The sequence below is a fragment of the Cyprinodon variegatus genome, unplaced genomic scaffold (genome assembly GCF_000732505.1).
Source record: "Cyprinodon variegatus isolate N-32 unplaced genomic scaffold, C_variegatus-1.0 Scaffold542, whole genome shotgun sequence".
Classification (NCBI taxonomy): domain Eukaryota; kingdom Metazoa; phylum Chordata; class Actinopteri; order Cyprinodontiformes; family Cyprinodontidae; genus Cyprinodon; species Cyprinodon variegatus.
The window spans coordinates 511,263-524,072 of NW_015150995.1; the positions used below are offsets into that span (position 1 = coordinate 511,263).

At 39.7% G+C, this 12,810-nt stretch overlaps 1 protein-coding gene across 1 annotated transcript in view; it reads left to right on the top strand.

Annotated features, from left to right (window-relative positions):
• Window positions 1-4,567: 4,567 nt before the first annotated feature.
• The window catches only part of LOC107095384 (CD209 antigen-like protein C), a 10,569-nt gene continuing 2,326 nt past the window's right edge, over window positions 4,568-12,810 (top strand). The window contains exons 1-4 of the mRNA XM_015391452.1: window positions 4,568-4,662; window positions 4,754-4,855; window positions 5,854-6,006; window positions 6,387-6,529. Coding sequence (XP_015246938.1) covers window positions 4,593-4,662; window positions 4,754-4,855; window positions 5,854-6,006; window positions 6,387-6,529 — 468 coding nt within the window. The 5' untranslated portion in view covers window positions 4,568-4,592. The remainder of the gene's footprint in view (window positions 4,663-4,753; window positions 4,856-5,853; window positions 6,007-6,386; window positions 6,530-12,810) is intronic.

Sequence of the window (12,810 nt, forward strand, 5' to 3'; positions counted from 1 at the left end):
TATGGAGCAGTATCAGACTCATATTCTGACTAGAATTGAGTCGGACTACGTCAGGCTAGCATTTTAGCCGAAAGAAGATTAGTTTAGGAGAATGGAAACCTAAGTAATTGCAAATTGCATGTAAATAATTTATTTTCTTATCTGAAGCGTTGACACAGCTTCCCACTGTCCATTGTTTTCCCAATTACTACTGGATGTTTACTTATGAAAGCGCCTTCACTGATTTCAAGGTGTTATCAAATTATGTTTAAAATTTTTCAAAATTGTTCAAATGATTTTAGTTGTTCCTTACCTGTAAGTGGATTAATTGAGATAAGGTTTCAGTCCAAAATGTCCCCATTGTAGGACAATAAAGGGATTTTCTCTTCTATTCTACTTCATGTTGCCAGACAGGCACTATTATAGAGATACCTTAATTGTACAGGTCAGACAGAAACATCTTAAAGTATCAGAAATATAAACTCCCAGCTGGCTGGGAAAAGAATAGATTATAAAAATCTCAACCTTAATGTGACATCCTACCTGGATGGGCACTGAACACAAAATCACAAGACGCATATACATAAATACACATACGTAATTGCATAAATTAATAGGTAAATGAATATAAAAATAAATGAATAAATAAATACATATTTTTTGTCAGGAAAATATTTTTTTCTTGTATTTCTGTAGTTTTTTGTATGTATTTGTGCATTTTTTGTATTTTGTGTATTCATTTATTTATTTTTACATTTATTTATTTATATGTCCATTTTATTTTTACTCTTATTTATTTATTCCCAGATGTATTTTTGTATTTCTACTTGTGTTTATTTATTTCTACATTTCTGTCTCCATATGTTAATAAGGTGGGTGGTTCTAACATTTGTCTATAGCCTGGTTGTTAACTGGGAGTCCTCAGGGCAGTGTCAGCCTTTTTCTTAGCTTGTTGGTTTTTTTTTGAGTCACTACTCTAGCTTTGATGCTGCTATCCCAACAGACATTGGCAGAAGAGATTTCACTTTCCATTGCAGACTAATAGACCTTAAAGGAAAATTCCGGTTTTTAACACTTTTAGCCCATTTTCTGTAGTGTCCAGGATGAAATCGAATGATCGACACCAAAATTTTGACGATTGGTCCTGTCTCTGCTATTTGGCTCATGCAGAATCCCCCCCTGGCTGCTTCAAAATGGCTTCCATAGTGCATGTCCGATAATGTCCTTAAAACAACCTTAAACATTCTTTTTTTTAAATATGCTACTCACCGGGTCGTCAGCGCTGTTCAATGACGTTCCAAAAAAAGTTTTGTGAAGAAAAACCGTTCCTGTCTTGTTTTATTTAGCATTTTGTAAATCCCAGAACTATTTTTTCCGATACATCACAACCGCTTATAAACTTCCGCTTCCCGTTCGAATCTGAAGCGTTGCACACTCCAGACCACTAGTTGGCGACGGTATCCTCTACCGTCAAACTCAAAGTCCAATATGTCCTCCTCAAGAATCCACCTTTCGTATTCCATTTTCAGAGTTTTTTAAAGTGTTTAACAGAGACGTTAGCACTGCGACGTCGGAGTACACAGAGTGAAGCGAAACACTTTGGCCTTGCGAAAAGACTACAACTAAGCGTAAACAGGCCTCATTTCCGTTTCCGGTGGCGGAGGGATATTGACTATTCCAACAGAACTCAATGGGATTTACAAAATGCTAAATAAAACACTACAGGAACGTTTTTTCTTTACGAAACTTTTTTTGGAACGTCATTGAACAGCGCTGGCGACCCGGTGAGTAGCATATTTTAAAAAAAGAACGTTTAAGGTTGTTTTAAGGACATTATCGGACATGCACTATGGAAGCCATTCTGAAGCAGCCAGGGGGGGATTCTGCATGAGCCAAAAAGCAGAGACAGGACCAATTGTCCAAAATTTTGGTGTCGATCATTCTATTTCATCCTGGACACTACAGAAAATGGGCTAAAAGTGTTAAAAACCGGAATTTTCCTTTAAGGACTTAAGCTTCTTGAGAAGTACAGGATGCTACTCCCCATCCTGTAGACAGTTTCCGTGTCTCATCTCTAGTCCAACCTGTTGTCCTAAAAGACTCACAGCACATGACATTGAGTGATTGCCCTTGCAGAATTAACTCCCTCTGCATAAGCATGTAGAAACAGTGAAATATTGCTAGCATTGTGCAGAACCAGGTTTGAACTGCCATCAGCCATAACTGACCAGGGGCCAGGGCCATAACTACCACTGAGGACACAAGGGTCATGTCCTCTATATTTTTATATACATATATTTTGTCTAAATTATGATACATCAACTAAAAATGTATCTTTTGTTAAATTAATCAGCTCAGGTTTTTTTTCTTGCACATTTCTTTAACTAAATAGAGGTTAGTTTAGAAAAAGTATAGCAATCATGCTTACAAACCGTAAAAAAATCAAATGTTGTACCATTCACCTCAAAGTGCTAATTTAGAAAAGCTGTAAAGCTGAGCTGTCAAACTGTGACAATATCCCTGAGGTTAATTTCCATGTTATTAAATCTGTATGGAAATTATCTGGCTGTTATTTCACCCTTTTATTACCCGGTCCAGATCCGTGGACGTATTGTTTTTCAGATAGTGTACACAAAGGAGTAAACATATTTAAGCATTAACATATTTATTCCAGTAACGTTGAACAACATCATTGATACAAGCACAATTTACAGAGGAAGGTCTCACTTTGTATTAGACTCTTACGTCTCGACTAATTCAGGGGAAAACCCACTGAAGGTCAGCCAAGAAGTGTACGACCAAAACATCTTTGTGTTTGTGTTTCTGTGTTTGTCTCCCTTCCTCCACCAGGAGGTGCCTGGTTCTGATCCGCCTCCTCACACACCTGCTGATGGTTTCCTCATTAAATGTAGTGTTCTTAAGCTGCTGACTGCCACTACCTCGACGCCAGAGTGTTTGCCAGTTTTGGGTACTCTAGCCAAGCTGAGTTCTGCTGAGTCAAACTGAGTTTTTTGTCAACCTGAGTTTAACTTTCTTTTTTTGTCTTTGCCTCTCAGCAGGAAGTCATCCTGCAAACTGGTTTTCTCGGACCTTCTCTCCCTGGACGGATCAACTGAGCTTCAACTAAGCTGGGGTTCAAACAGGAGGTTTGGATCCACTTTCCCCAAGAGATCGTTTGAGCTTCTCACTGAGAAAGGGATTATTCTCCACTAAGACCCGTTCAAGTACCGCAGAGAATCTGAATGGCAGTCAGTTTCTCCGTTCACCAACATACAACCACATTCTGGGTAACCCTGTTCCACCCTCCACCGAATCAGACAAACACTGGAACCACGGAACACATACAGGAGTCAAGGATACAACTTCTCTGGAAACGTGAGTCGGCAATCAAAACCTCTTCTCCAAGTTCATGAGTCAAATTCCCCACTGAGCCTCAACTAACCGCTGTTTCTTCCCCTCACTTTACAGTTCGGGTTGAGCAGTGTTCAGAGCAACACTTCTCCCTCTGTTTAACTTCTTCAATAAAACCTTTTCCCTGGTCTCTCTGTTCGGTTATTTTGCATTTGGGTCTGAACTTTGTAACATCATGACACAGCCTAAAGCATTACCATATAAGGTGAAGCTGCAGCCACTCTGGTCAGCATGAGAATGTCAATTTTGGCTGAACCACAAAGAATAGTAAACAGATATACTACTACTTGTTCAAGGTTTCATTCCAGTTATTGTTTATTGAAGATATCTAAAATAAGAACGAATAGACATGTAAATAAGGAGATACACATACGATTATATAAAGGAATAGATAAAATAATATCGAAATGAATACGTACATATAAAAAAAGTATTAATAAATGAAGAAATAAGTGAGTGTTTTTTTCTTGGAGGAGATTCATTCTTTGTTTTTTTCTTCTATTTTTATTTATTTATTTCTGTATTTCTTTCCTGGTTGTATATGTAAACATGATGAATGCATTTCCACATTTATTTATTTCTAAATTCTTTCTCCATTCAATGCAGTTCAGTACAATTATGTTTTGAACTATTGATAAGAGGTTTGGAGGTTTGTCCATGGTATTTTTAGAACGTAATTTCTGTTCCAAGAAATGAGCCAAACCAATGAATCAACAACTGTGGTAGAACCAAGTTAAATTGGCCTGCAAAAATACATATAACACCAAAACACAACGTTACGTATGTGGTATCTTTTTGTTGTAAATCTGTGAGTAGAAAAACATTTAGAAAAAAAAGATTGTTTTGTAATGTAAGAAGAGGCTTACAGTGTCTTACAATTTTCACAAAAGGAGCATCTTGCATAAGAAAAAATTTTCAGGAAGCTGAAGATAAATTGTAGATAAGACTTTCCAGGTTTTGTTTGTAAGCACTGAAAAAAATGCTAGTAATATATGTATATGAAACAAACAAAATAAAAACAGAAGAAAAACAAGTTAAAAGTAACTACAGACAGTTTTTTTGTTCAGTCTCATGTTTAATATATGTTGCTTCCTGTTTTACGCACAAGAAAAGGCTGTCTCATAGCATTCGGTGAGAATAAATACCACAGCAGATGTTGATTTTAGCAATCGAAAGAGCCAGCCAATTAATAGTGTTAAGCGATGGAGGAAATTTATGTCAATGTGGAAGATGGGAAACCTGTTTGCCAAATTCCTACGTCTCAGACCGAAGGTAAGAATGATTGGACAGAGAAATGTATGATGTATGTTATGATTGTTTTACAACATAATGCATTCAGATAATATTCATTTTGTTTGTTCAGGTTCAAGCAGCTACAAGAAGAAGCCCTTCCTGATTGTTATAATATTTCTGGGAATCCTGAGTGTTTTACTGCTGGTTGGACTCATCGTCCTTGGTCTCCACTGTGAGTCTTTTTCTAGTCGGCTTAAATATGAACAGAGTAAAGCCCCTTTACTGTAAGATAAATGGCAAAAAGCCTGACTGGGTATAAAAGAACAAATCTTGGTGATTCAAAGGTTTGCAGTACCTTGAAGAATTTGGTCATTAAGTATGATGTTCACTCTAAGCCTGTTTGGTATTTTTTTAGATTACAGAAACAAATCTTCCTTATTTTGAAGCAAACTGTACTTTCCTACCATTTTAATTAAAATAATGTCCTCACTATTCACAGTATATATACATTCTCTTTTCAGTGTGAAATAATTTTAAATTCTAAAATATTAAGATGTTTTATCTTTAACATCTATTCGTCAAATAAATCAATAAATTTATTGATTTATTTCAGCTTGGGACTTAGCAGCAGATGTCTCTAACATCAATGACAATCTTACTGACCGTCTCCATGTTTTATGCAAAACATAAAACATGGTTTCCAAGCTAATGAAAAATGACAAAAAATATAGATCTAAAAGCATAATGTAGATCTTTTTATGAATTTATGTAATTATAAGAAAATTATTCAAATGTTCTTTAAAAACCTGTTAAACTTCTAAAGTATGGTATTGGTTAATTTACAATTTAAAGAGACTAGTTTGCTCATTTTCAGCCACTACAGAGCCACTGTAGACAACCCAAAGAGCCACAGGTTGCATGATATAAATAAACATATCTTTGTGGCTGATAGTTAAATATGCTGTATGTTGCATGATTTGACTGATGTTCAGTCTAAGCCTGTCTGGCATGTTTTAGATTATAGAAGCAATACCTCTTTGATCACAATTTGAGGAGCTTTCATACTATTTATGTCAAAATCATATTAATGTCCTCAACATTTAAAATATTTATATATTCTACTTTCATTGAGAAATAATTTTAAATTCTGAGACATGATGACCTGAGTTAGTGACATTATTAAAATCATTTTTATTTTATTTTTTAAAACATGTAAATGATTTATTTCAGCTTGGGACGTGGCAGCTGATCTCTCTAACATCAATGACAATCTTACTGACCGTCTCCAGGAAAGCAACAGCAAGCTTTACTCCATGACTGAAGAACGAAACCTGCTTCATGCTAACCTCACTGAAATGATGAAAAAGCTGAACAGGCCTCGAGGTTTGTTAAAAAAGGCAACAAATACTGAAAAAGATCCATGAATAGATATTTAGAGTTGCAGGTCAGCTTAAGTTCCTGTGTCTTGGTTTTTTTTTTTTTTTTGAAAGGAAAATGTAAAGATGTTAAAAAAAAAAAAAGTTGTGCTGCAACCCCAGGTTTAATAATCCTAGAGCAATCTTTGTGCCTATTTCCTCCAAAGTTTTGGATAGAAGCATCCGAAGACAGAACAAAATATGAACATAGCCCCCTTTGTAAATAGATGAATACAGTTTGTATAAAATGTTATCTAACTGTATTAAATATTCCATTATTTTCTTACAAAAAAAGAGCAACAATGACTTAAAATGTAAAATATATATATATATATATATATATTTTAGGGAAAACATGTCCTACAGGATGGACAAATTTCAGCTGCTCCTGTTACTTCCGCTCTACTGTTACGGGTTCCTGGGATGAAGGAAGACAGGATTGCCTATCAAGAGGAGCAGATCTGGTGGTGATAAAGGATAAAGATGAGCAGGTGCTGTGTTCATTTTAACATCAATAATCCACAATAATTTACCTCTTATGTACTTTATTTATAGTTTATCACACAAAACTCATATAATGAAAATACAAATACAGGCATCATTGTATTGACTTGTTTCTGATGAAATTGACAACTTTACAAGTTTGACTAAATTATATTCTTGTTTAACTATGAATAATAACAAAACACTGGAAGGTAGCCAAGAGGCCGGACACATCTCTTCAGAAAGCAATTGTGTGTAATTTTGTAAGAAGGCTCTTTAAGTCTGGATGTAGTGGAGGCTGATGAAGGGGCTGTGAAATAAAACAAGGGAAGAAGGGTGGATTGGTAAAAATATTCTTGAAGATAGCCCCCAAGCATCATGAAGACCGATGATTACTGTAAGTTCTGTTGGATGGTCAGAGACCATTTTTGGCAAAGAACAGCAGCCAAGAGCTTGTAAAGTTGAAGACATACTACGCCCAACTCTTTCACAAACAGTAGAAAAACACCCTGTGTAAAAAGGGGTCATCCAAGCATTTTTCGATTAGCCCAAAGCCAATTCCATCCATCCAGTTTCAGTCACACTTTTATCCTGAGTTGGTTGTGAGGGATGCTGGTGCCTCTCCAGCTGTCAAGGAGAGGCGGAGTACACCCTGGAGAGGTCACTTGTCCATTGCAGGGCAACACAGAGACAAACAGGACAAACAACCATTCACGCACACACTCAAACCTAGGGAGAATTTAGAGAAGCCAATTAACCTAACAGTGATGCTTTTGGACTGTGGGAGGAAGCCGGAGTACCCGGGGAGAACACATGCATGCTCAGGGAAAACATGCAAACTCCATGCAGAAAGACCCCAGGCCGGCCATCGAACATTCTTGCTGCAAGGCATCAGTGCTACCCAATATGCCACTGTGCATTCCCCAAAGCCAATTAACAATTACAATTCTGTTTAACATTTACCTTTAATTTTCCTCCATCAAAACTATAAAGCAACAAAACCTCTTTTGTTTGTAACTCTGTATTGTCCACCAGATCTTTGCTCTGAATGTTTAGGTCAGTTTTCAGTTCCTATTTGATGTAGTGTTAAATACTCAAAAGTTTATTATAGTGGGAGACTTTAACATTCATCCTGACCTTGAGGATGATAAAATAAATGCAGCCTTAAATGCTTAGACTTAGTTGGCTTTATTCAAAATAATCCCAAATGTTCTTATCTTCATACTTTGACCTTGTGCTGACAGATGGCATTGACTGTGAAAAAATAACAGTATCTCCTCACAACCCTGTCTTTTCTAACAACCTTTTAGGAACCTAAAAGATTACTTTAAGACTTTTAGACCAGCATATTTCTCTGTGGTAATAGAGGAGAATAAGAATAATCATAGGTTTCTTTACAATATGCTTGCGAAACTCACTCAGAGCCATAGCTCTGTGGAAAATCCATTCTCCCTAGATTGATTAAAGAAAAGATCATTGGCACCCCTCTAAATATAACTGCTTTAGCCAGAAATGTAGTGGTCCCTGGAGAATTGAGATTGACACCTATTCTCTCACTTAGCAAGTCAGCAGTTAATTTTGTAAGCTGTCTCTTTGAACAGCTGATTCGTAACAGTTAGTGTGGCCACTATTAAAATAAACATAACTTAATCAGGAGCGGTTTGTTGGTATTACTAATCACACAGGCAGCCTGTATGGATATAAAATACTGATGAGGCAAACATGGTGATTCACTTATTTTTAAACATTTATTTAAATAAAAAAATTTAGATGTGAACTTGCCTGTTCCCGTCTTACCTGTTTGCCTGACCTGTTTTCTGACTCCTGCCTGATCTCTGCCTGCTTGTGTACGGACTTGAACCGTTTCCAGACCACTGAGTCTGCTTGCCCTGGTCCAGCCTGTCAGCCCCACCATGAACAGAACCAAGAACTGTTACCTGACTCCGTCCTGGATTCTTCTTCGGTGCCTCTCTGACCTTTTTGCTCTGACAACCTACCACGTCTTCAACATTTGCTTTGGTTTTGCTCTCTGCCTACATCCATCTGCTTGGTTCTGATTTCCTAACTAACCTCCAATACATCAGACTCGCTTTGCAGTGACAACCGTGCCACGTTGGTAGCCAGCTGCCTGGAACAATCCACTACCTGTGGTTAGTGACTCACTTGTTAGTGGTATTCCACTTCCACAAAGACTTGGTCACTAACCTGCTGTCTCCACCCACAGAGCTTATTGCCTTACACACCAATGTCGTCCATGTCATGATGGGTACTCTAAAAGTGACCCAATTATGCAGAACACCACTGACGGACACAGGAATAAAAGTTCAACAAGTTTATTTTGACACAAGCACACAGAATGTACTGATTCAGGCTCGGACCTGGACACTGGTTCACCGGAGTCTGCGTGAGAGACAGTTCAGTTAGCGTTGCACGTTGGAGCGTGTTTTCTCGATGATAACTGATTGTACCTTGAGGGTTCTTGAGGTTAGCTTTGGGGGAGTCACTGTTGGATCTGGAGAGGAGTTGATCAGCAGAGTCCGCTTGCTGCTTCAGCGTCTCACGTCTACTAAAGAACAGACCTTGGCGTTGGGTTTTCCAGCTCTTAGTCCTGAGCTGCATGGAAGTTCTCTATGGTTCTTCGGGTTTGGCTCAGAGGGTCGGCTCGGCAGGTTAGCTCTTCCAGAGCTTCACAGAGGAGACACTGGTTTCCTGGAAGACAGAGACAACGGTTAGAATCCTGGTTGGATTCAAAGTCACAAGATACACAGAGAGTCTAGGCTTAGGCGCTGACCAACTGGATCAACACTGCGGCGTTGAGGCAAGGTCTGAAGACAGCTTATATAGTGGATCCTCTGATGATCTTGATGGGCTGCAGCTGTGCAGGAGGCTCCCTCAGAAGGATCCACGGCGGACTCTGCTGGAGAAAGGTGGAACTTCTCCAGCTCCCAACAGTCCAACCAATTCTGTGTTCAATAAAACGTTCTTCCTCTGCTGCCCCTGCACCTGTGGCTGTTCTTGATCCAGCCCAAACAACAGATCCCGAATAAATGCAGCTGGGATGCACACTTGTCCCAGGAGGAGAAGATCCAATGTCATCCCCTGAACCTGTGGCTGTACTGCAGCAAGGTGGGACATCTTGAGATCTTGTCCGGTAAAAGGGACAGGCTTGGTAGAGGAGGGGAGAACTCTGCTGTCACACCAGAGTCTCTATCTCCCCAGATCTCCTTCTTCCAGTGACTATGTTGGTCAACTCCAGAAGTCACTACCTGTCTTCATTTGTGGATTCAAGTGCAGATACTGAATTCATGGATTAATGGCTTGCTAGATTACTGGGGATAAAGCTCCTGCCATCGCTGGCTTCCCACAAACGTAATAGCATTAGATGGCCATCAGATTAATCATTCTTCTGTCATTTCAGAACCTCTTGAGCTTGTGGAGTGAGGTAACCACAGTGAAAATTTATCTTTTATGATAATTGATTCACCTCAGGTCCCTATTTTTCTAGGTTTCACCTGTTTACATAAACACAACCATCAGATTGACTGGAAGGTGTTAGGTTGGGTAACACAGCTCTGTTTCGTGTTCAGTGTTGGGCACGTTACTTTGAAAAAGTAATTGGTTATAGTTACTAGTTAATTCTCCCAAAAAATATTGAGTTACTTATTTAGTTACTGCACAATAAAAGTAACCAGTTACTAGTAAAAGTAACTATTCCGTTACTTTTGTGTTTCTCCCCTCCGTAACCCTCACCACCCAGCCCCCACCTTCTTGCCGTGTGTTTCAAAAGGCAGCTGAATAGAGTGGACGACAAAGACAAGTACCTGCAGAGAGTTTTGCATTTATTGCAACTCAATGTAAATGACATCGGGGGGAACGCTATCTGGCGGGCCTATAAACCCCGTCAAGTAGCGTTTTCCTCTTCTTAACATGGGGGGAACGGTATCTGATGCGGTGTAAATATCATCAGACTGCATTACCTCTACTCATGGGTGTGAAGTTTTTTAACAGGGCATTCAGATCTGGTGAGTGTATGAAATTAATAACTGGGGATGTCTGTTAAAATCCATCCATCCATCCATCCATCCATCCATCCATCCATCCATCCATCCATCCATCCATCCATCCATCCATCCATCCATCCATCCATTCACGCTCTCCGTAGTTCTCCTGTGGTGCGAGCACTAGGCGGCTGTTACTTGCCTTCAGCGAGCATACTCGTTTCCTGTCACTTGCACGGTGAATCGTGCCGCCTGCGCGGTGCGGAGATGCAGGGGAAACCGTATCTGATGGGCAAACACAGCTCGACATAACACCGGTATTTCCATCTGGAAAACGCTGTTTTCTTCACTCTCCATCTCTCTATGTGTGCTGTACGATAACACCCGCCAGCGGAAACATCCACCTACCCAACTGACAGATGTAATCCCACTATACATCAGCCAATCTCATCCTCCCCTCTCTCCTGACAAGGCACAGATGAGTCCTATCATGAAAAAAAAGTTCATTGTGCGACCTGAGTAACGTGCAGTAACAGGGTGTCGGCAATGGTAACTGCGTTATAGTTACAGTCATTAGTAATTAGTTAGATTACTCGTTACTAAAAAAAAGGTAACGCTGTTACTTTCAACGCTGTTACTCCCATCACTGTTCGTGTTTACGCTCTGCTCATCCAGAGCAGTCTGCTAAGAGACTTAACTCAATACAGACGAAGTGGGCACTCTTTCTTGGAAGCTTTAATTTCTCTCTATCTTACAGGCCCGGGACTAAGAAGGTAAAACTGGATGCACTGTCCTGGGTGTTTGAGGTAGGCAAGGAGAGTTCTAGTGGTCCCGAGGAGTATGTTTTACCTGAGGTTGTGAGGTGTGCCACCACTATTGTTGACTTAGAGAAGGAAGGTAGGCGGGCTCTCTGTAACCACCAGCCCCTGGAAGCCTGGCCTAAAAATTATTTGTTCTTTACTTTCTGAAATGAGTGTATTAGAGTTCTACCATGGGTCCCGTTTGGTCAGCCTAGTATAAATAGAACTATCGGTGTTATTCGAACACAATAGTGGTGGCCTTCTCTGTCTTCAGATGTACCAGAGTTTGTGGCAGCTTGTCCCCATTGCAACCAGGCCAAAATATCCAGAAGACCCCCTTCTAGCTTATTATGACCAATACCCATTCCGTTCTGACCCGGGTCTAATATTGCTATGGATGTGATTTACCCAGCTTTGAATGTAACACTGTTATTCTGACAATCATCGACAGGTTTACTAATATGGGCAATCTGGTTCCGCTGCCCAAACTCACGTCCACAAAGGAGATGGGAGAGATTCTTGCCCAAGAGGTTTTCTCGCATTCTAGCACCACTGGGCTTTCTCCGTTTTTGTTGTTTTTGGTTTTCAGCCACTACATGTCCACCATCCAGGAAAAAGATTTGAAGGTTCCGTCAACCTGGTTTTCTGCTTTAAGGTGCGAAACCAAGGCTGTTAACCTGCCTGTCCTCCGACCACAAATACATCAGCGTCTGGGACTCACTGTGCAGTGACCGCTGCGCCACGTTGGCACCACCAGAACGTGGTCACTAACTTGTGGTCTGCTCCTGCAGAGATTCCTACCTTAGACACTGACTCACTTTGGTCCAGTTTTCAATTAACAGTTTGAGAAATCTAACTTTTTGTCCACTTTAAATAATGCATCTTACTGTTCTGAGCCTGACAGAATCAGCTCAGATGAACTTTTAATCACATGACTGATCAGCTGTTTTTGATGTCCCCTTTTTCCTTGTTTTTCCTATTATGCTCATAAACATGACTGGAGGCAATGTCACCCTTACTAACTAACATTCTGACCTAAAAACAACTTCCCCATTGCAACAAATTTGTTAAAACATTCATGGAGCTGGTCAACAGCTACCCCTACTGTAGCATATCTGCTTACTTATTCATGACGTCTTCTATCTCCTTGAACCCAACGCCTTGGCAGAAGGCCGCTTACAACTCTGTAGATCTAGTGACTTTAACTCTGACATCTTTACTATAAACAGAAGCTGTGGGAGCATAAGGATGAGTTGACTCTGTGCTGAGGTACCAAGGAGCTTCAGGAATCCATTCAGTAGTGGGTTAAGCAGGGGATTGCTGATCACATGATTCTGTGCATGGAGCTTTGGGCTACTGATCAGTGGTAACTTGATCATATTAGGCTTTGGCTTGGTTCTGTAAAGGAAGAAAATATTCTAAAATAGTTAACTTTGGAAAAAGGTTGGCTTTTGTTTCTTCCTTTCCCAGGTCCACTCGGCGAGCTGCGTG